The following is a 23,199-nucleotide window of genomic DNA, read 5'->3' as shown; positions in this document are numbered from 1 at the left end:
TTTTATTTTTCCTCTCTTTAATTTAATCCTTCTTGATAGTTTTCATTTCTACACTCTTCTTCCTTGCCTCTTCCTAGTCCACAGTGGGTTAGAACAATGCCCCCCCCCTCTCAGATCCTGGTCCCCAGCCTTCTAATGTTGCTATTTATAAGCCAAGATCACTGATCACCCTTGCCCACCCCTGGTCTTGGTGAAAAGGATTTTTACATTCTTTTCTGTCACCAGCATGCTAGTCAGGGGCTGAACCACACAGCAGATGCAAGAGTAGTGGGTGGGTGCCAATAACTGCAGCATGTAGAGGGCAATTTTCTGTCCTTTACTGTAATTTACCAGCCTGTTTCTCCCACTTGTGCCTGGATGCTATACAGTTACTGGCCTCTAGAGTTTCAAAATAAATGTTTCAGACATGTCCTACCTGTTTAATAGTTGTTCTGGAGGCAGGATTGAATCCTGGAACTACCTACTCTGCCATCTTCCCACATTTCCCTCCCACAAGTTTAGTCATAAGAGTTTTTCATTTAAAGCCTATTTTATCTGACAATAAAATAGCTACCCCAGCTCTCTTTTGGTTACTATTTTCATGGTATATTTTTTTCATCTTTTCATTCTCCACATAATTGTGTCTTTGAATACAAGTCTTTTGTAATCACCATATAGTTGGGTCATGCTTTTTTATTCATTCTATTAATCTCTGCCTTTTTACTGGATATTTAAATCCATTCTATTTAAAATAACTACTGGTAGTGCATGAATTTCTTCTGTCATTTTGCTGCTTGGTATTTGAGAGTTTAATACCTTTTTTCCCTAAATTCTTCTGTGAATGTCTACTATTATATTTCTTTCATTTGTATTGTACTATTTTGGGTTCCTTCTTAGTGCTCTCTCTATATATTAGTTATGCATTCAAGTTGTGGTTACCATGGAGTTTAAACTTAACATCCTAAGTCTATAACAATAACATATAATTTGATACCATCTTTTTTTTTTTTTTTTTATCATCATTTTATTGAGATATATTCACATACCACGCAGTCATACAAAACAAATTGTACTTTCGATTGTTTACAGTACCATTACATAGTTGTACATTCATCACCTAAATCAATCCCTGACACCTTCATTAGCACACACACAAAAATAACAAGAATAATAATTAGAGTGAAAAAGAGCAATTGAAGTAAAAAAGAACACTAGGTACCTTTGTCTGTTTGTTTGCTTCCCCTACTTTTCTACACATCCATCCATAAACTAGACAAAGTGGAGTTTGGTCCTTATGGCATTCCCAATCCCACTGTCACCCCTCATAAGCTACATTTTTATACAACTGTCTTCGAGATTCATGGGTTCTGGGTTGTAGTTTAATAGTTTCAGGTATCCACCACCAGCTACCCCAATTCTTTAGAACCTAAAAAGGGTTGTCTAAAGTGTGCGTAAGAGTGCCCACCAGAGTGATCTCTCGGCTCGTTTTGGAATCTCTCTGCCACTGAAGCTTATTTCATTTCCTTTCACATCCCCCTTTTGGTCAAGAAGATGTTCTCCATCCCACGATGCCGGGTCTACATTCCTCCCCGGGAGTCATATTCCACGTTGCCAGGGAGATTCACTTCCCTGGGTGTCTGATCCCACGTAGGGGGGAGGGCAGTGATTTCACTTGATACCATCTTAACTTCAATAGCATACACATACACTCTTTCTATATCCCTCCATACCCCTACCATTTATTTATTAAAAATTATATATTATATATTGTATTTCCTAAACCATAAATAATAATTCAGTTCTATGCATTTGCATGTTAGAACTTGTAAGAAGTAAAAAGTGCTGTTATATATCAAATAGTATGATATAACAATACTGGCATTTATCAGTACCCATATGACTAACTTTACAAAAGGTCTTTATTTCTTTATGCCACTTTGATGCACACTCTCATATCCTTTGCTTTCAGTCTGAAAAACTGTAGGATTGTTTATAGGACAGGTCTAGTGGTGATGAACTCTCTTTGCTTTCATTTATCTGAGAGCATCTTAATCTCTCCATTTTTGAAAGTAGGTCTCACTGAACATAAAATTGTTAGTTGACAACTGTTTTCTTTCAGTACTTTAAATATTTTGTCCCATTGACTTTTTGAATTCATGGTTTCTGATGAGAAATTGGAACTTAATCTTATTGGGACTCCACTGCACATAATAGACCTCTCTCCTTGTCCTTGGCATTTTACAGTTTGAATACTATATGCCTTGGCATGGTACTCTTTGCATGGGGTTCACTGGAATTCTTGAATGTGCATTTATGTCTTTCATTAAATTCAGGAAATTTTTGCAATTATTTCTTTGAATATCCCTTCTGCACCTTTCTCTCTTTATTCTCCTGCTGAGACTTCCATAATATGTATACTGGTACTCTTGGTTAGGTATCACAGGTCTCTTGGGCTTTGTTTACCTTTTTCATTCTTTTTGTCTTTCTGCTCCTCAGCCTGAATCATTTCAAATGTCCTGCATTCCAGATCACTGATTATTCCACCAACTCCAATATGCTCTTGAAATCCTCTACAGAATTTTTCATTTCAGTTATTGGGGTTTTTCATCTCCAGTAATTCTGTTTCATTCTTTTTAAAACTTTCTATCTCTTTACTGAGATTCTCATATTGTTCATTCATTGTTTTCCTCATAGATTTTAGTTCTTTCTCCATGTTTCCTTTATCTCCTTGAGCATACTGAATATCATTTTTCTAACACATTTGACCAGAATTTTGAAAGTCTGGTTCTTTTCATTGATGGTTTCTGAAATTTAATCTTGTTCTTTTGGATGGACCATAAGTTCTTGTTTCTTTGTTTATCTTGCAATATTTTGTTGCACACTGTATATTTTAATTTTTTAAGTTGTTATCTCTGGGATTTAGTCCCTGAGCTGTCTGTTCCTTAGGTTTGTATCCCAGTAGTGGTATAACAGAGATTTCCTTGAGTGCCAGGGGCTAACGAAAACATAGGAACCAATGCAATAAGCATCTTTTACAGTCTTTGAAGATTGGCTCTGCTTTGGTTGGTGGTCTCCTTCACAGTCTAGCCCTTCTATCAAGATCAGACCCAGGCAAATGTGAAGTGCAGGGTCCTCTCAGTCTTATCAGAGCCTTCCTGGAGCCTGCTTCTTGTCCTGGGCTTGTGCTTGCTTGTGGTCTTAGGGATTCCTGTGTTTACAGAAATGCAAATGCCCCCTCTACTCCCTATGAAGTAGATTTTCACCCACTCCCATGTGTTCTATTGTATGATAATGCCAGCAATCCTTGGCCACATTGACTTAATTATTTCTTACAATATTACAGCTGCCTGCAAGCTTCTTCCTCCTGCAGCACAAGTTCCGGAAGGGCAAGCCTGAGACAAATTTCCTGGTTTAATCTTTCAGGCTTCCACCTGGTAGATTGGCATCAACATACAGTCACCCAAGTATGCTCATTGGGATTACTCTGCTCCATCCAGACAAGCCCAGGTTCCCACAATGGGCATGCTGGCTGGCTCCACACTGTACTGGGGAAGCACTTGGGGAGGGTCTAGCCATGGTGCCACAAGTTTCATTTACCATTTCTCAAGCTGTGTTTTCTTGATTCAGCATTAACCTAGTTATTGCAACCTTTTAACTATTTTCTGGAGTTTTGAGGAAGATGATTCTGTTAATTTTTGCTTGTTGTTCAAATATTCTGTGGGAGAACAGCACACTGCAGCATCTTATGCTTCCATCTTGGTCAACCAAAAGCCAAGAGTTGTCTGCACGTATCTTTTTTGGAGTGCTTATTCAGCTTACTACAGTCTCCATCTTACATTCAATTTCCTTTCATAAGTTTAGTAGGGAGCCAGGAGAGGCTATGCTGGAAAGAGAGAAAGTGTAGAGTTTTTCCCCTTTTCTCTGGGAATGCATTTGGCTTGCTTCTTCCCTCATCTATAGGGGAGAATCAGAAATGCATGCACAAGTACAACCTAAAGAAAACATAATGTCCAAGTAATTTGAATTTATTGCTTTGTTGAATCCGTCTCCTGTCTCATAGGGTTCTCTCCTGCTTCAGGGGGGCATTTCCACATGATCCATTATGAGAGATCCATTTGAGAGACCCATTTGTAGAGGGATTGGAGAAATGACTGATAGAAGGTCAAGTGTCTTCCCCTCCCAATGACATTTGTATTTTAATTAGATATCCACAGACTTGGAATTTCAGAGATGGAAGATATTTAGCTCACCTCCATTTTATAGATGGAGACACAGAGGCTCTGAAAACATGAATCCCGGGGGTAAACTCTGGAAGACAGAAAAGTCTTTGAGACCGAAAGACTGAGTCCCCCAACAGTAATATTATAAGACCTGAGAACACAAGAGGTTGTTTGTGTTTTTGTGTGTGTGTGTTATTTTGTGTGAGTGATATGGAAAGAGAAAGCATAAGGAGAACTTCCCAGAATGTCATATAAAAATTAGAACTGGAAGAAACACTTAAAGGCAAGTCAAATCCCCAGATTTTACAAATGAAATAACAGAGGCCCAGACTGGTTAAGTGACTTAACCAAAATTTACACAGCTATTTAGTGGCAGCATTAGGAAAACTAGAACTTTTTTTTTTTGCAAAAACAAAAACGGATTTATTTAGGTTAACATTTCTCTTACTGTAAAGAGAAAGATGTCAAAAGAAACTGAGGACATATACAATAAACATTCCCCAACCCCACCCAGACAAGCCAAAAGGAAAAAACGGGGGGGGGGGTGTTAAAGTTCTGTTCAACGGTTAATTTTATCTTCGCTTCTCGAAGATGTTTTGCGTCCCATTCCACGTCCTCGTCCTCGTGCAGCCACTTGGGCTTTCAGAATTGCAGCTTTCCCCCGGCCAGCGCCTGAGCCTTGGTTTTTGTTTTTCATGCCCTTTAACATGGTTGCGTTCTTCAGCATGTCCGGCAAAATCAGGAAGCGGATCTTGCTGCCACGGCTGTACGCCTGTTCCAGCTGGGCCACTCGGCTGTCTCTGTAGGTGACTGTGATGTTGGACATCTGGCAATTCATGTTGTCCTTGGCCTCGATGAGCTTTCTACGATACACCTCACCGGTATTCGTCTCACACGTCCCAATGGGCCCTCAGTCTCGTGCAAGACTTGAATCAGCACACCAATTGACATGCTGGCAGGCAGGAGAGTTCGGCTCCGGCCTATGCGTCCTCCTCTTCGTGCGACGGCAACACAAGCCATTTTCCAATTCAGTGTTCTTTCTACCATTCCACTACCAACTCTCAATATTTTCCCTGAAGGTACACACTAAGGATCTTGTTTGCTTTACATTGGCTCTTATAATTGAAGATTCAATGTTCACATACCCTGATCTTCCTCGGCTCTTCAATCCCACCCCCATGGTATGAGAAACTCACTGATTATAAATTATTGCTGTCTATCCTCAGTAGCACCTTCAAACATGAATATCCAGGCAAGTGATCCCTACCTAGGGAGTTGAACCTAAATTATCTAAAATAACTATATTTATAGACTAAATTCCCTAGGGACTTTTTCTATTATTGTTACAAGAGTTGTAACCACTCTAATGTATATTTATAGCTTTATTAAGTTATAATTATCATACAATAAACTGCTGTATTTAAAGTGTAAAAGTTGATGAGTTTTGACATATGCATATACTCATGCCACCATCACCATAATTAAGATCATAAACATATCTACCACTTCCAAAATGTTCCTTATGCCCTTTTGTAATTTATACTTCCCTTCCAGTCCCACTCCCCCACTGTCCCATCCTTCCTTTCTTGATTTGGCTTTGGTAATGTTAAACTATTCCAACCAAGAAAAGCAGCCATAGTCTCTGGATTTGAGCCAAGGGTGGAAAAATTCCCTTGGCCTTGCTTCCTTCCTTCTTTGAAAAGAATCCAACCTCTCCCAAAGACCTTTCCTTGCAGCTGCACACAAACAGCTCCCAGGCAAAATCAAGGGCCTTAAAAAGGATCTGGGAGATTGAAACACTAGATATAAGTTGCACTGGGGATTCTACAGGCTCCAAATGGCTTGAGGATAAACTAAAGAAAGCTTTGGGGGTGAAAGCATGTTTCTTAAAGAAATATTTATTTTCTACTAAAAACAGCATAAATTTGAAAAATTATAAAACAGCATAAATTTGAAAAATAATGAAAAGAAGAAAATCCCTCATATTCCTACTATTGTAACTGAACACTGTCAGCCATTTGGTATTTTCATTATTGCCCCTTCCTCCACCAGAAAAAAATGTTTCTTCATTGAAACTTACTTTGAATGCAGCTTCTAGGCTTTGGTATTTAGTCTTTTATCTACATCACTCTAGAAGATACCACAATGTAACCATAAAGGCATGTGGGTGTATATTTTTCTCAGATCTCAGAGAAAAAAATCAACATGTCTTCTTAGAGGATTTGCTGCACTATGCTATAAAGAACAAAAGCTCCGTATTGTAGCTCTCTTTACAGGTTCTGGAGACTCAGAATTTATAAAAAAGGAGGGGATGAATTTTGCTTCTTTTCTGTGGAACAAAAGTTTACAGCAGGAAAGTACAATTCCTGAGAAAATTCAACTGCTGTAGCTAAAGATATCTTTGTTAGGCGGCAGGGGGAGGGGAGCTATTAAAGATGGAGCAATTAAGGTTCTATGTGTACCTAGACAAGTGACTTGTCCTCTCACTAGATTTGAAGGACTTATTTTAATGTTGCTTTTCTATTTTAATGGTTTTCTCTGGTCAGCAGTCCAGATGGCCTATCAGCTAATCAGCATGCTATGTAGCCCATCTTGTATTTATAAACAACAGAGAGATGGAATGGAATATGTCTTGGCCTGGGAGTCAAGAAACCCTAGCACAGTGCTTTGCACAGAATAGGCACTCAATAAATATTTACTGAATTGAATCAGTGGTCCTGAAAGCTAGTCTTAGGTTTTGCCATTAACTTACTGAAATGTCAGTAACTTTTTGAAGAGACAGGGAATTTAAATATATCTAGTCTATCTTATCAGCAATCTCCAATGTATGACCTGGGCTAAAGGAAGGGAATTGATTTACCAAAAACACTTGTGTCTCTCTAGTTTCTAGTTTCTTAAACTACAAAATGGGGATAACAATTCTTGCCTATCTCACAAAGGTATTGGACCAAATAATGTGACATGTGTAAAAGTGCATTGAAAATATAAATATTACATATATAAAAGGCATCATTAGGAGTTACAAATCCATTGACTGTGAGGGTGAGTGACTTGGAAAACAAAGGGCTAAGGCTGCCTTGTTAGGTGGTAATTTCCCACTGATTGGTTTTTAGGGAGATGTGTGCAACTTCAACGGCATAATGAAATACAAAATAATAGGAAGGAGTGCTTTGAGTTTAGACTTATTAGCGATTAAAGAACATCATTCTTATGTAGCTAGGGGTACCCATCAGCATCCATGACTGCTTTACTGTGTCTTTGGAAAGTGAGCTGATTATTTGGCACCTCAGTTTGCCTATCAAGATATTAGAGCAATTGATACCTTCCTCATAAATGTGTTGTGAAGATGCGTGAAGGAAAGTCAGAAAATAGTTCCAAGAGACTGATCAAAGATGGAAAGGTTTTTCCCTTAATTATTTTCAGAAGTAAATGATGTATACTTAGGTGCAGTCATAGAAAGTAAACCCTCATTCTCATACTTTCATAAAGAGAAGAAGGACCAATTTCTTATTCCCAACCCAAAGACAGATAGTATGCTTAAAACTAAATTTCTTAAGAACTAGAAGATGAATCTTGAAAAGAAAAAGAAAGCTGTACTCTAATTGTTTTCTTACTTTAATCAACTTTTCTTTTAAACCATCTCAAATTAAAATGATCCAGAGCCCAGCCTTTGGCCACTTCTATATGTAAACAGCATACTGGACTAACACCAAAATTTCCAGACAACTGCTCACTGCAGCCCCTTTGCTTAGACAGGTTGTGTGGGTATAACCTGTAAACTACAGCTCCTTCAGTCACATGGGCTGCAATGACATGACATTAGGTGCATAAAACTGTACTGGTTGAAAAGTGATAGCAAAGGAAAGGCTATAGACCTGTTCACTGTGGTTGTGCTTATGTAAGTCTGACTGGCACTGAACTATAACAGTAATGGGAGTGGAAAGGCAGATGGAGGAAAGAGAATTTATTCTGTAGGGAGGGAGATCTGCCCTTCTAATGACTCAACCAAGTTGAACTGAATTGTTAGACTGTGATTTCATTATTTTGGCAAGATTTGGAGTTGACACTGAATTTGGAAGCTCCAAGATAAGATGACCGATACCAGACAACTATGATCAAGGGTCAAAATGGTGTTTTTATTTGTTATTTTTATTGACTGACAATGGATTCGGAATCACCTCCTGATGATGATTTCCTGAACATTTATCTTGTTATGAAAATGCTTTCAGCTTTTGAATTAAACACTTGAAAAGGTAGCTAGAGACAGATAAATTTCTGCTTATCTTCTCCCTAGCCCCCAAAATAGTATAAAAGAACACACCCAGCATCAAATAATAGAAACACAAGTACACTTGTGCCTCCTGGCAGAACTGTCTTTTACTGTTCAAAGTGAGTTTCTGACACTATGAACAGGGTGCCACTGATTTTGTTTTTAAATATATAGCTTACCACTAAGCTTCCTAAGTGACTGACATTTAATATCACACATAGCAGGAGTTTCTAACAGTAGAAATCTCCTGAATTATCTTCAACCCACTGTCTATCCACTTGTTCTGAATACTGTCTTACAAAAGATTACACCATGCCAACTTCCCTGCTAATATCTTAGAGACAAAAAAAGATACTGATAAAGGAAGGGCATTTTCCATTTATCTTTGCCTCTCTTTCATTCAGAGACTATGACCTGTTGTATCTCGAAAGGCTGAAATCCACAGACTGCAGATGGGGTGGAGAAAAAAGTGTTAGGCAGTTCACCAGGGCTGATGGAGCCTGAGTCACTTTGCACTGAACCTCCACTGTTCTCAAGCTGGGAGATTTTCTTCTTGATCATCTTTCTCTCCTTGGCTCTGCGATTCTGAAACCAGATTTTCACCTGAAACACAGTATGACTTTAGATTTAATGGGGCAACACACTGAATGCAATTAACACAGTCACTGCTGTTATTGTACATGGACTTCAGCATTTACAAAAACTTTTCAAATGAATTGATTCACTTGAACCTAAAAATTACCTTTTGAAGTTTGCCCATTTAACAGTTAAAAAAAAACATGCATCTCAGAGAAGGCAACTCCCTTGCATGTTATGAAACTTAGATCAAGTTCAGGGCTATTGACGCTGAATGTAGTGCTCTTTGTATTACACCTCCCCCACTATTTCTGTTGCATGGGTAAAAAGAAATAATAGTAGAATGACAGAAAATTTGGAATAGTGATGAGATAATAAGTAAGGAGTTTAAGTAGCAAAGGTGATTGTGATCAGCAATACATAGAACTTCCTAATTGTAAGTTTAATAAAACAGAACTGGTTGAGCAAGAGCAATGAAATAGTATCTATCTCTTGCTGGAGATAAAGCCCAAAGTGATACTAATATACATTTATATATGGATGAAATGCAGGCTGCTTGGATTGGGGCAATAGATTAATGGACCTTACAACTCTAGAATTCTATGATACCTAGATTTAAGTGAAAGAACATCAGATGGTTATGTAGTGTCAAAGTCACATGGACTCTTCATTGAGCACACACAATGAGGTAAATTTGGGGCAGGCATCATAAGATTATATAGAAATAGAAAATTGAATTTCCTAATCTGAATAACAGAAAAATTTGGTTCAGGCAACAGCATTGGTGTTCAGTTACTAAATGGGATTTGCATTTTCTAGATTGATATGAACCAAATAATTGTCATGGTTGCCAAATCTCTACTTCACGAGTTGGTTGTGACTACTTGGGGAATCAGATCAAGATTTTGACTTGATGGATCAGTTCTACTGGAATTATAATTCACCTCTTCCTCCTGTTTCCCCATCCCTTGTTTCTGCTTTCAGCATGGAGCTCATCACATTCAAATGTTAACAAACCATCTGACTAATGAGCCTAAGCTGGGAGGTCCAGCAGTATGATTGTGGGCTTTAGGGGATGTTGGAGAATGTCTTGATCCCCTGTTCTGCTTACAAACATTCTTGCTTATAGGCTTCCTTAAGACCTCAATCTTTTGAAATGACTAGATGGGACATATTGGATGTACTTCTCATATACCTGTCTCTCAGAAAGGCCCAGGTTGACTGCCAGCTCTGATTTCCTCCGTATTGTGATATATCTATTACAGTGGAATTCCTTCTCCAGCTCCAGCCTTTGATGATCTGTGTAAACCACACGATACTTTTCTTTTGTCCTAGTTTTCCCTATTAGGAAAGGAAACATTGCATTTAGTCTTGTTCTGCTATTTCAGAGATTGTTTTGATTGAAGGAATCATAGCCACTCTTCTTACCTTGATCTATCTTACTTTAAAATATAAAGCAAGTACATTTTTGAGTCAAAGATGTCATAAGTCCGTTTCTCCAGTAAATACTTTGTCATTTGTGGCTATGACATATATATATTGTTTAAATGCAATTTTATTAATATATATTCACACATCATATAATCCATCCAAAGTATACAATCAGTGGCTCACAATATCATTATATAGTTGTGCATTCATCACCACAATCAATTTTAGAACATTTTCATTACTCCAAAATAAAGAAAAATATAAAAATGAGAAATAACACCCAAAACATCCCATACCCCTTACTCTCCCCATTATTTATGTTTTTTGTATGATATTTATTTATAAACATGAAACTGAAATCCCTCTAAATAATGTTTCTCCTTAAAAAGTCAATTAAATTGCAATCATTCACCATTGACCTATTTCTACACCAAAGCATTTTAAGACAAACATGGAACCCATGATTTTTACTCCCTTTCTACTCATATGGGAGCAGCATTAACAGTAGTAGCAACATCCATTATACATGTGCTTCCCTTTACACTTTATGCAGTCTATTCAGTTTTCTTTTGACCTCTTACTTACCCTCTTGAATTTTGCAGACCATTTCTTATTTCCATTTTACAGATAATAAACCTGAGGCTCAGTGTAGGTAAAAGATTTGTGCTAATAAGCAGAGGAGTGGGGACTCAAGCACATACCTTTTGACTCCCAGTTCTGTGTGCTAAATGTCATCCCCAGTTTAAACATGCTGTAAAGCCAAGTGTGACACATTATTCTGTGATTCTGGCATTATTAGTTGCATATACTCCCTAAAGAAAATTTGATTTCGATAGTGACTTTAAAAGCAAACATTTGTTGTCACTTAGCCGATTCTCTTCTAGGATAGCCCTTATTACCTATTAGAAAAAAATAGTTTAGTTTTTTTGTGTAGGTCTTAAACCAATTTTACTCCCAAGTGAATAATGAATGGGGACACGAGGGAGATGCAGAATAAAATGAGTATTCCATGCCCTCTGAAAGGATATCCAAACATTTGCTTTGTGTTACAACGTTTAACTAATTTCTCATGCCCTCCTTTAAATGGAGTTTTATTCCTCCTTTCAAATTTCCTGAAGATGATTAGGCAGTTTCCCTTTCTTTTCAATTTCTCTAACCCCCTCCAGGCTCTTCCTCCTCTTCTCTATAACTTTTGGTAAACTCCTTCTGATCCTCCCTGGTTGTTTTTGATGTGATGTTTTGGGGGGCGATATATAGGACAAAGGATTCTTTATAGTGGTTCCCTAAACTCCACTGAGGTGTTAAGATGCAGCACAGGCCTAACAAAGGAGCTACACAGCATCAGCTCCCGAATCCTCTTCACATTCAGAAACACCAGTCAATTGGTTTGGAATTTACAAGCCTTAAACAAATGTCAGACACCCTTTTATCTCTAGGAAAGAAAGAAAGGGGACACAAATTTAGAAACGAATTCTAGATGAGAGATATGTCTGTCTTAGATTTAAACTAAATGGCCGAATAGCTCATGGATTAATGAACTGAACATAATTTGCCCTCCTGAAAATGGAAAATTATGAGCCCAGTCAGTTAACCTACCTTAGAGGCCTGAACTTGGTCTGTTTTTCCAAATTTGAACAGATCCAGGGAAACTAGGCTTTTGGTATGTTACAAAGATACAATATATATTTGGAGCCAAAATGAAAACTTTGAGGTTTAATTTATTCCCCAAAACTCAAATTTTGGGGTCAAAATATATCTTTGAAGAGAGGTTTCCTAAAACCCTTCCTAATCACTAAGTGGCTGAGTGATTACATTCTAACTTAAGGCAGAGGTTAAAATTCAACTTGCATGTGTCTGTATTTCCTGCTCTTCAATAATTAGTAAATACAACCAGACTTCAAGAGGTCTGGAAAGGCTGCAGTCCTTCCCCACCCCCACTGGTCATAAATTCCCCTCTTGAAGTTTCTTCTGGGGACAATAAAGCCAAGACCAGTCCCCTTTATTTGCCATGAAAGTCCTCACCCTTTCCGGCAATATAACTCCTAAAGAAAGGAGGGATGAAGAAGAGCCTGGCTGCATATCAAAGGCATGCGAAGTGTTAAAAAGGGTCTGTAGCTTCAATCTAATAGATAAGACTGCAAACTCCGAGAAGACTAGCTCAGAGGAAAATACTGACTGCACAGTTTACAAAGAGAAATGAAGTCTCATTTCCAGGTTCTCCCCTTTTGGGCCTCCCACAAACTGGCACTTCCCCCTTTGGTTACCTCTTCTGCTTAAATGATGAATCAAGATTGACTGGAGATTGGACATTGTCTGGTAGAGCATAATATCCATATTCCCAAGTACTGACAAACCACTAAGAGTACCCCTTTTTATGGTTCAGATTACTCTCTTCTCATAGAGATTATGACATTCCTGAGGATGAGAGAGACTGCCTTCTCAGCAGCTACAGTGAGTTCATTTAGGAAAGTACCAAAATTTAAGATAGGTGTCTTACAGGGCTGCCCCCATTCCTCTGTGGTGGAGATTTCATTGCCTGCTCCCTTCTCCCCACAATCGCAAAAGACCCTGACAAACTTCTGTAGCTCAAGATGGGTAGACTCCTTCCCATCACCCAAGAGACACTATCCCCACAATATTGGCAGGCAAATGTCATAATACTTAATAACTTATTATCACCCTAAATGAAATAAAAATGATGCTTATTTTAGACACAGTTTGCAAAAGTGCTGTCAGGGAGAAAAACACTCTCTAAACCTTGGGGCTATGATGATGATGACAGTGGAGTTAAAGATCATGAAAATCAATTTCCTTCTGTGGGGAGTACTGTCCAGTTGACCCACCATGATGACTTTCCATCTCATCATAATCCTTCACTATGTTAGCAAAAAATAAAGTGCTTCCAAATGCAAATTCATTTTTAAAAATGCTCAATGAAATGATCAAAATCAGGGAAGACAATGATAAGCCTCAAGAATTACAAAGCAATTTATGAAGTGTTGTAATTGAATAAAGCTTTTTAAGCATAATGTCCTTAGTGTTACTTTCAATGCCTTATCAGAATGTATCAAAGTCACTTCATCCTTTCTCCCCCCTTTCCCATCCCTAACAAGAAAGCCTTTTTCCAGCCCTGCTTAGCTTACCACCTTGCCAATACTCATCCAGAGTCATAACTCTGGGTAAAAGAAAAGATGAGAAAATAATACCTAGCACTGAAAATGCACTGACAATGTTTAAAATATGAAAATACTTATTTTTCACAGAACCTTTTCATATAATCATTAAAATGGGATGTGTATTGGAATAGGCCACTTAGGAAACTGAGTTGAATTAAATTTTTTTTAATTAGATCACCTAGGTGACAGTTGTATGTGTCAGTCCCCTTTCTCTCATTAGAAAGTCAAATACTATAATGGATACTATGACATGTTTTGTGAGAGTCCCCTAATATGTATATTTTTCTTTTTTCAATCTAAGGCTATTTTAAAAATTATTCAGCTTTCAGTCAATTATCTTAATCAGGGTGGGGCTAGTTCCATTTAGCAGTTTGTCTAATTTCCTCTCAGCCATCAACCATATGATTACTCCCAATATTTTTGAGTGAAGTAGAAATTTTAGGATGATCTGAACTCATTCATTTATTTAACAAATATTTGTTTAACACCCACTATGTGCTAAGCATACAAATGGGTGCATTTTCATCTGAAGTGGTACAGTGCTGTGATCACATTAATTTTTTTGTGTGTGAAGTTCATAAACTGAGATCTGTGAAAGGGCTTCAGTGAGTCCACGAATCTCCTAAGATTACTCAAAACTGAAATGTGTGTGTGCATGCTTTTGTGCATTTTTCTTGGGGGAGTATCTATATTTTTCATCATATTCTAAAACTGTTGCTAAATATATACCTTGGACTACAAAGAATACAGCAAAGGGGTCTGTTCATTTATAAGACTTACTGAAATGATAAAAAGTTGAATTTAATAAAGCCTTATTTATAGGATAGGCCGCCAGAAGTCAAAGGAGTCCCAATATCATTCAATTTTTAATTCCTCATAGATATTGGAGAGAAAGTCTTGTGAAGGTGTCACTGTAAAGCCAGGACTGATGGCTTAGCTAATGATTAGGATGTTACAGACTGAGTCCCTTCTAATATCCTCCAGGAACCAGAATTGCCTAAGAGATGGGGCACAGATTATAAAAGCAAAGGCAAATGGAAGACTTTTAAGCAGAGAAATCTGCCATATCTTCCCTCCAAAATAGATAATTCATGACTCAAGATAATTTCTTTTATCTTGTTCTTTTCTCACTGTTCTCTACTCTAAACAACAACCAGTGACTTCCTTCTTCTAAAGTGTTTCAAAGCATAATCCTGGAGTAGGAGCAGCTACTTTTCTGTTTTTTTGTGTGTGTCTTTTTCTGATTTTTAGTGTTTGGTGAATGGAAGTTAATTACAACCCTAAGATTAGATGTAGTAACAACCTTGGGAATGTCCGGCCCTAACCTCCTTTTCTATCCTACTTAGCTGGCCTTCTCAACCATATTTAAACCATAAAAAAAAAAAAAGTAGATTTACTCCAAAAACGTTAAAACAAAGTATTTAAGTTCGCCACCCTAGTAATGTTTTAATTAACCAGCACTGCCTCCTTCAGGATAAGATTCCTCGTAACGGTCAAAATTGGTTTCTTCCCCCCCCCTCCCCCCCACCCGCCACCCCTCGCCTTTGCTTTTTGGAGGGGAGAAAAAAATGCAGAACTGTGAAGAGAAGCATAATCGTTGTGAAGAAGTGCTATTGAAATGTCATTTCCTCCCCAAAGGAATGAAAGTGATAGAGCAGAACTCTACAAATTTTCTCTAATGATAGGGAGCGACGCGTTAGAATAATAAGAATGTGATAGAGAACAACTACAGTTGAAAACAAACATTTCCTCTCTTCCGGACTCCAGCTCAAGATTAAGCAGGTCTCTTACTTCCCCCTCCCCTGGCTTCCAGAAGCTGCCCACTGGCTTACTGGTAGGAGCGCGGTTCAGAGTTGGGCTGGAGTCGCAGGTCCTTCCCGAGCGCTGTCGCAGATGCATCATCTGGCCCCTGCACCTCTGGGGCGCCAGCCTGGACTGTAACCACTTATTAGTGCAGGGGTTGATATTTGTGCACTCCCAGCGCATATTAGGATTGAGTAGCATAGTTTGTCTCAACGCCTCCCTGTAGTCTTCTGGCTTGCCCTAACACTTCCATTTGCGGAAAACAACGGTTTTGAGGCCAACTCTTCGCTGCCAACTTACTGGGCAAAGGAAACTGGAGATTTTGGTTGAGAGGTCATGGTGGCAAACCCCCTTTGCCATCAGGCCTTCATGGCTAAACCAGAGTGTTCGTTGTAAATCATGCACCGAGCACCTAGATTGAGCACCACAGCTTTTTTGGGGGGAGTGGGGGTATGCCTCGCCCAGATGGGGAAGTGTTTGGGAATGGAACAGAAAGGCAGCAGTGATTGAGCACCTGGACGTCACAGCAATTTTCTTGCCTCATTCACCCATTGGGTTTTCCTGTGCATCTATCTTCTTCCTAACTATGAAGTCCAATTCTGATCCTTGTGGTTCAACATGTCCATTGCCCACCAACTTGCTCCATTGATTGTTCAGGCTATGGACAAAACCATCCTTCGGGTCGGTTTAGTCTCAAGCTTTGTCAGCGGGCTTTGGGCCAAGGAGCAAGAAAGGAAGCTCACTAATGGGCAGCCAGGCACGCAGAAGTCTCCTCAGCTAAGCTGTGCAGAAATCTCCTCAGCTAAGCTGTCCGGGACAGAGGCCGAGGTAGGAGTAGGAGGACCGGCTGGCCAAGGGAAGTAAAGGAGAAGGAATGGAAGGAAAGATCTGAGGGCAATAGAATCAGTTACTCACCGGTCACTTGCACGGTCTTGCACATCCACGAATATGGGCTGTGCCGGCTCCTGCTAGGGGAGCTGGCATCCACGGTGCTCGTGTCGCTGCGGATCAGCTGCCCGCCTGCAGAGTCTGGCAGGCTGCCGCCGCCGCTTCCGCCTCCCGGATAGCCCAGGTTGCTGTAGTCAGGCGATCCGAAAGCGGCGGGGCTTGGGGTCATGTTGTTCATGGCCACCACACCCATTGTACTGGATAGCCTGGGGTACGCGCTCCAGTCTTCACGGGGGGGGCTGTAGGGTGAACCCCAGCCCCCAAACGACGGCCCCGGAGACTCCATACTAGGCATATGGGAATACCCCATGTAGTGCGCATAGGCCAGGGCCTCCCCGAAGTTGAAGGCTTGGAACGGGCTCCTAATGTCCCCAGTGCCTCCCGTCCCAGAGCTGCCTTCCCCCCCGGGGCTTCTGAGAGTGCCTGGGTACATGCCGGCTTCTTTCTCCAAAAGGCAGCTTGCATACATGGTAGCTTGGGTGGAAGGAAGGAGCTCCCTAAGTCATCCTGAGATCCCTGCAAGGCCCAGGCCTGTCTTCAAGCAGCAGCAGCTAATCAATAGGTCAGTCCGTAGCTGTGCTGCACATTCCTCTGAGCACTTCAAGCTACTCCATCCCACGTTTCCTACTCAGAGGGCTTCCAGGTGACTGGTAGCCCATTATAGATAGGCCACCAATAGCTAGGCTGACGTCAAGGGGCTTCAGGCCTTTACATAGCATTTGCATTCAAATGAAGGGCCATCCACTTTCACAGGGATTTATTCACTCTATACTTCCTCTGCCTGAGCTCCCAGGCCTTTCTGTCTCATCTTCCTTGTTTCTTCTGTCCATGTGGTCCCCATAGCACCAGTCTTGTGCTTCTTGTACCCATGAACTTTTCCAGGGGTTTCTGACTAGCTCTCTCCAAAGTGAGATGGAGATGTCCAGAAGCATGGCCAAGTCCTGCTGTCTGGGATTCAGTACTTACCCTTCAGCTTCCACACTCTCACTGAGAGTCCCCATCCCAGCTTGCATATGCTGTATCTCCTCTGCTCACTTCCTCTGGCCAGGATACTCTGACATAGTACTAGCCCATAATGTCACTGAAAATGGCTTTCCCTTCTCCTCTGCCTCTTCCTTTAGGAGGAGGCTTTATTTCCAAAGATAGAGATTCATTCCACAACTATATATTGAGTGCCTGTTGTGTGCCAAGCACTGTCGTAGGTGCTGGGGATACAGAAGTGAACAAGAGTCAAAAATTCCCACTCTGTCCTCCCAAAGTTACATTCCTGTGGGTGGCAGGCTGGATTAATTGGATCTTTTACAAATATGCATGTATTAAAGAAAGATAAAGAAGATAGGTTATGAAGAAGGAAGGAGGTAGGGAGAAAATCCATGTGGATAGCTGGCTCTCCTATTTATTTCCATGTCACTCCACTAGTCTCTGGTGTCTTTTTCTGCCAGGAATAGCTTCTTCCCCAAAGCGGGTGTCTCAAGGTACCAGAACTCCTGCAGTCTCAGATCCAGGGGAGCTGCAGCTCTCAACTTTCTTTCAGACTTGAGGAGATTTTCTTGTAAATCTCCAATTGTTGAAAAAGGCATGAGCTTGTCAGTAGGTAACAATGAACTCAAGATCTTGCCTCAGTAAGCCAGGTCACCTTCTGAGCACAAAACAAATATGTATCTTAATGTCACTCTCCCCCCAAGATCCACCACAAACCTTGCTCTAGATTGCTACCTACCCAGGCAATATGATCCTCCACAAAGTTCAACCCAACTTGGCATTTCCACTTATTTAATCTCTCTCTGACTTTGGGAAAGTCACTTCACCCCTGGGAGTCTCTTTTTTTTTTTTTCCTGTTTCTGTTTCTTTTTCCCTGTGTAAAATAAGGAGCCTATCAGTATCTACATTACAAGGCAGGATTAACTGAGATAATGCATACAAACTGCTTAACTCAGTGCATGCTACTCAGTATGGGACCGCTGTATTCATTAATTCATTCAACAGATATTTATTGAGTGCCGGGAGTTGTCCTATGCATGCAGATGTCAGCAGTGAACAAAACTGACAAAGCCCCTGTCATTAATAAGCTTCCATTGTAGTGGGGAGTAACACTAAATAGTAATTAAATTATATAGTATGTCAGGTGGTGATGAATGCTATGAAGAAAAATAAAGCAGAAAAAGAGGATAGGGAATGCTAGAGCATGTTGCAATTTTAAAAGGGGACAGTCTTAGAGGGCCTCAATGAGAAATGACATTTGAGTAAAAATCTGAAAGGGGTGAGGGAGTGAGCTTTGAAAAGAAAGGGTACAGACAGAAGGAATAATAAGTGAACAGATAATGCCTGTTTAGTATTGGAGGAACAGTGAGGAAGAAAATGTGGCTAAAGAGTAGATGGTTCAAAAGCTAAGCAGGAGGCAGCCATTGTAAGGACTATAGGTTTTACTCTAAGTGAGGTAGAGAGCCACTGGAGAGTTTTGAACAGAGGAGTGACATGATTCAACTTAAATTTTAACAGGATCACTCTAGCTGTTGGATTAAGAATAGATGGTAAAAGGACAAAACAGATTTAGGCATACTAATTAAAAAGCCATTAGAAAAATCCAGGTAAGAGATGATGAAGACTTCACAAGGTTAGTGGCAGTGGGGGTGGAGAGAAGTAGTTGGATTCTAGATGTATTTTGAAGCCTGTTACAGGCAAGGGGAAGGGAGAGAAATAATTGGCCAGAAAAACCTAATTAAAGCCTGGTGCTGGGGAAAAGAGATTAAGGGGCATGGAAAGTAACATACTTATAGGCACTTTTTATACATGATTGAATTTAATCTTCACAACAGTGCAATGAGTTATCTATTATAATCTCTATTTTAGAGATGAAGAAATTGAGACTTAGAGAGGTGATGTAACTGTATAAATGCACACAGCTGGTATGTGGTGAAGCTGGATTCCAAAGCTAGGTCACTCTGACTGCAAAGTACACATTCATAAATTGGTACCAGACTAAATGCACAAATCAGGGCTGAGGCCTGGAACTTGGCTGCTGTTTCTTTTCCTTGCTCAGGCTCTCAGGCCTGCCATTCAAGACTCTTCACAGCATGGCCTCCATTATACTTGCATTATTCTCTTTCACCTTCTCTACCCTTTAGGTAAACTGGTCTACATGAGGTTTGAAAATAAAAAGTCAGGTGGCAGCATATAGAGGGCACTCAGAAGTTAACTAACCCAATATTGTCATGTTACAGATTAGGAAACTAAGGCCCAGAAAGGGGAAGATATTTTCTAAGAAAGTAAATGGCAGAACTGTGATTCAGACTCAGGTCTATTGACTCCCAGATCAATATACTTTCTGCTACAAAATGTATCTTGGCTTTTGCAATTCCCTCTGTTTAGAATGTCTCTCTCCACCAAAATTGTTCAAATTATCCTTATTGTTCAAGGCTCAGCTCAAGTGTCCCCTCCTCCCTAAAATGTGGTGATACTCCCATCAGAAAGCACTCATCCTCTTGTATGAATCTCATTACCAACTCACCCTCCTTGACTGACTCACTGACACTATTCTTGTACTGCCTTAGGGTTATCTGGGGTCTTATTTGAATCTTCTGATATCTGAGCATCTTGAAGGGGAGTGGGGAGGTATGTTTGAGGCTAACACATGGTAGGGGCTCCGGAAATCAATAAATGACTTTGGAACTGTAGATTGGGAATCACCATATGACCCAGCTCTAAGGATGTCTGGAAGAGAAGTCAGTGGCAGCACTCAACTTCATGATTCCTCCAGCTTTGTATTGTTTGTTTGTTTCTTTCAGGTATAGGCAGGCAGGCTCAGTCTAGTTTATTTGAGAGATATTGAGGAACCTTTGGCTATTTTCTTAATCTGGAGATTAACCAGGGAGGTGGCCTCCCTGCAGGAAGCAACATAGTCAGTGGCAGGAGTCAAACTTCACAGGCTGAACTTCAGGGCTAGCTATGCAAGAGTTATTTAGAGCCACTAGAGAGTGACCTCTTAGTTTTTCTGAAGCTTAGAGAGGCAGTGGTCAAATGGGGCTCTGCTGGTCTCCCTCCCCCTCCACAGCCCAGCTCTGGGCCTACCCTCCAAGCTCCAAGCAGTTAGTTGTAAGATTAGTTGTAAGGTTTATGGGAGATAATGACTGTGAAATTACTTTGTAAACAGTACAGTCCACCTGTGAAGTACTGCTGGTATCTTGTCAAGCCTTTTCTTTGTCAAGCTTAATGCTTGAAAGGCTCTCACTGCCTGGTAAATATTTCTAAGCTTTGGGTTGGCATTTCAGAACTGCCTGAATAGCCCTCTCTTTCCTACTCTGCCCCTGCAACCTTTCCTCACCTCCTTGGCCAGTTTTGTTCCTAGTTTGTCCCTCTACAGGGGAACTGGGAGAGGAAGGATTTCTTTGTAGTATGGGGCTTGGCTTCAGTCATCAATCATGGGTTCTTGCTACTACTGGGGAAGGAGATGAAGAATGCAGAGCTTAAGTCCCTCTTTATGGATGGAGTAACTACAGCTGAGTGTAGGGAAGGAACTTGCCTGAGGCACATACTAGTAATTGATGGTGGAACCCAAGAGATAAACACTGACAGGGTGTGAAACTGGGGAGTGGGAAGAGAAGGGAAACCCAAGCATAGCTGATTCTGGATCTCTGCAAGTCACTTCACCTCTCAGCCTCAGTTTCCAATGTGAAAATGGGACTGACAATAGAATCCACTGTATATGGATGTTGCTCAGAGGCACAGAGGGAAGGAACTTCCTTCAGGTGATTCAATTAGTAAGTGCGAGATTCCAGTCCAGATAATCTAGTTACAGAATCTATGTGCTTAAATACCACCAAAGCTGTCTTTAGGAAAGTGAAGGCTAAAGCACTTTCCCTTCTCTTCCCACTCCCCAGTTTCACACCCTGTCAGGATTTATCACTGAGTTGTGTAGGACATCCCTATTAAGATGTGAAGGTTCTTATTTTTTCCTGCTAGGAGAATGATTCTTTAAGGGTGAATTTCAAGTGAAGTTAGGGAAGTATTTTTTTGACAAGAGGCTTTCTTTCATGTCACCCAACTTATACCATCTATGGGTAGCTTTCTGCTATCCAGATCGTATTCTTTTCTCCTCCCCCTCACCTAAATTCAGAGACCTGATAAGGTCTTGACAAAAGGGGTCTGTGTCAACTAATCAATATACTCAGGATTAACCAAGCAACTGGTTGATTCTAAGCTTTTCATGGTGCCTTGCACATGTTCCAGTTTGCTAATGCTGCCATTTTGCAAAATACCAGAAATGGATTGGCTTTTATAAAGGGGGTTTATTTGGTTACAAAGTTACAGCCTTAAGGCCATAAAGTGTCCAAGATAAGGCATCAACAAGGGGTATCTTCACTGAAGGATGGCCAATGGTGTCTGGAAAACCTCTATTATCTGGAAAGGCACGCGGCTGGCATCTGCTGATCCCAGTTGTGTTCCAGCTCCCATCTCAGCTCCTGTGCATTCTTCAAAATGTTGCTCTTGGGGCATTTTGCCCTCTCTTAGCTTCCCTGGAGCAAACCCTAGGCTGGCACAAGACTGCTTTCAATGGCCATCTCCAAAATGTCTCTCAGTTGCTCTCCAAAATGACACTCACAGCTGCTCTGAGGTCCTTCTGTTCTTGAGCTCTTTTTTTAGAGCTCCAGTGATTAAATCAAGACCCACCCTGGATGGGTGGGGTCCATATCTCCATGGAAATAATTCAATCAAATGTTCCACCCACAGCTGATTGAGTCATATCTCCATGGAAACACTCAATCAAAGGAGTCCAACTTAATCAACACTAATACATCTGTCCCCACAAGACTGGATCAAAGAACATGGCATTTTGGGGGACATAATAAGTCCAAACTGGCACACATAGAATATATGCTCAATGCATATTTGTTGATGCATGACTAAGTAAAAATTGCTCTTTTCATGTCATTATTTTAGGAAAACATGTTTTTTTTCCAAAGCTCTTTGTCATATGCTCTTTCTAACATGGTAACCACCATGGCAAATAGGGAATTAACAAATTAACATTGTGGATCAAAGGTCAGGAAAGCATGTTAAGATATTTCCAGTCAAGGATCTAAAGCCATATTAACCCACTGACAATTCCTGGAGGAATAAAAGACTCCTTAGAGACATGACTTAAGTAACTACTCAAAGTCAAGCTTGACAGCATTAGGATGAATGCTGGAGTGGAAGAGAAATCTGTGTCGAATCATCAACTTGGTAGGAGTAAGGCCATGGGCCTAAACCCATCAATTCTACCAAGCATGGTTGTATATAAAGTGAGGTCTCAGAATCACTCTTGGAGTTTTGGAAAGAGGTAAGAACCAATGAGTGAATGGGGATTTCCCAAAACAAAGGGTCAGCAGTAGCAGAGTCAGTTTCCATAATATTGCCAGATGGAAAAACAGTCCCAGAAAGGGAGATGAAATGTTCCATGCTAATGACTTGCACAGTATTATACAGGGAGTCAGTAGCAGAGCTGGCACTTGAACTCAGGTGCCTTGATTCACAGTTTAGTGCTCTTTTCCACACAGGACCAGACAAGAAAACATTAAGGTTCCTTCTAGATTCAATAACGTATGATGCCAATTCCTGTGAGAGGTTTGTTCAGTTATGGGAATAGTTTGGTTTCTATTTTCCATACAGAAAGATTTGGATCATTGCTGAAGTAGTGTGCCTAGAATTTTGGAAAGTTTTTTTTGGAGTGAGTTGATTTGGGGATCTTCATTCCAGGAGCAAGCTCTAGGAATCAGTAAGTCCCAGGGCCTGTTGTCTCATTTATGATGTGGGCTGT

At 40.3% G+C, this 23,199-nt stretch overlaps 1 protein-coding gene and 1 pseudogene across 1 annotated transcript; both read right to left on the bottom strand.

Moving 5' to 3' along the window:
* Positions 1-4,771: 4,771 nt before the first annotated feature.
* Positions 4,772-5,150, bottom strand: LOC119523860 (annotated as a pseudogene).
* Positions 5,151-8,865: 3,715 nt separating this feature from the next.
* On the bottom strand, positions 8,866-16,872 carry CDX4 (caudal type homeobox 4). Its single transcript, XM_037820723.1, has 3 exons — positions 16,371-16,872; positions 10,241-10,386; positions 8,866-9,072 (listed from the first exon to the last, which is right to left on the bottom strand). Exons 1-3 carry the CDS (start codon positions 16,870-16,872, stop codon positions 8,866-8,868), a joined length of 855 nt encoding a protein of 284 aa, XP_037676651.1.
* Between the last annotated feature and the right edge of the window lie 6,327 nt (positions 16,873-23,199).

The sequence above is a fragment of the Choloepus didactylus genome, chromosome X (genome assembly GCF_015220235.1).
Source record: "Choloepus didactylus isolate mChoDid1 chromosome X, mChoDid1.pri, whole genome shotgun sequence".
In the NCBI taxonomy this organism is placed as follows: domain Eukaryota; kingdom Metazoa; phylum Chordata; class Mammalia; order Pilosa; family Megalonychidae; genus Choloepus; species Choloepus didactylus.
This window is presented reverse-complemented; position numbering and strand designations above follow the sequence as displayed.

Excerpts from the sequence above, each read along its gene's own strand:
- CDX4 (XM_037820723.1), bottom strand. The coding sequence starts at position 16,872 with ATGTATGCAAGCTGCCTTTTGGAGAAAGAAGCCGGCATGTACCCAGGC. Across the intron at positions 10,387-16,370 it reads CAAGACCGTGCAAGTGACCG|GGAAAACTAGGACAAAAGAA; the intron begins GTGAGTAACTGA and ends CTTTCCTAATAG. Across the intron at positions 9,073-10,240 it reads TGGGCCTTTCTGAGAGACAG|GTGAAAATCTGGTTTCAGAA; the intron begins GTATATGAGAAG and ends ACTGTGTTTCAG.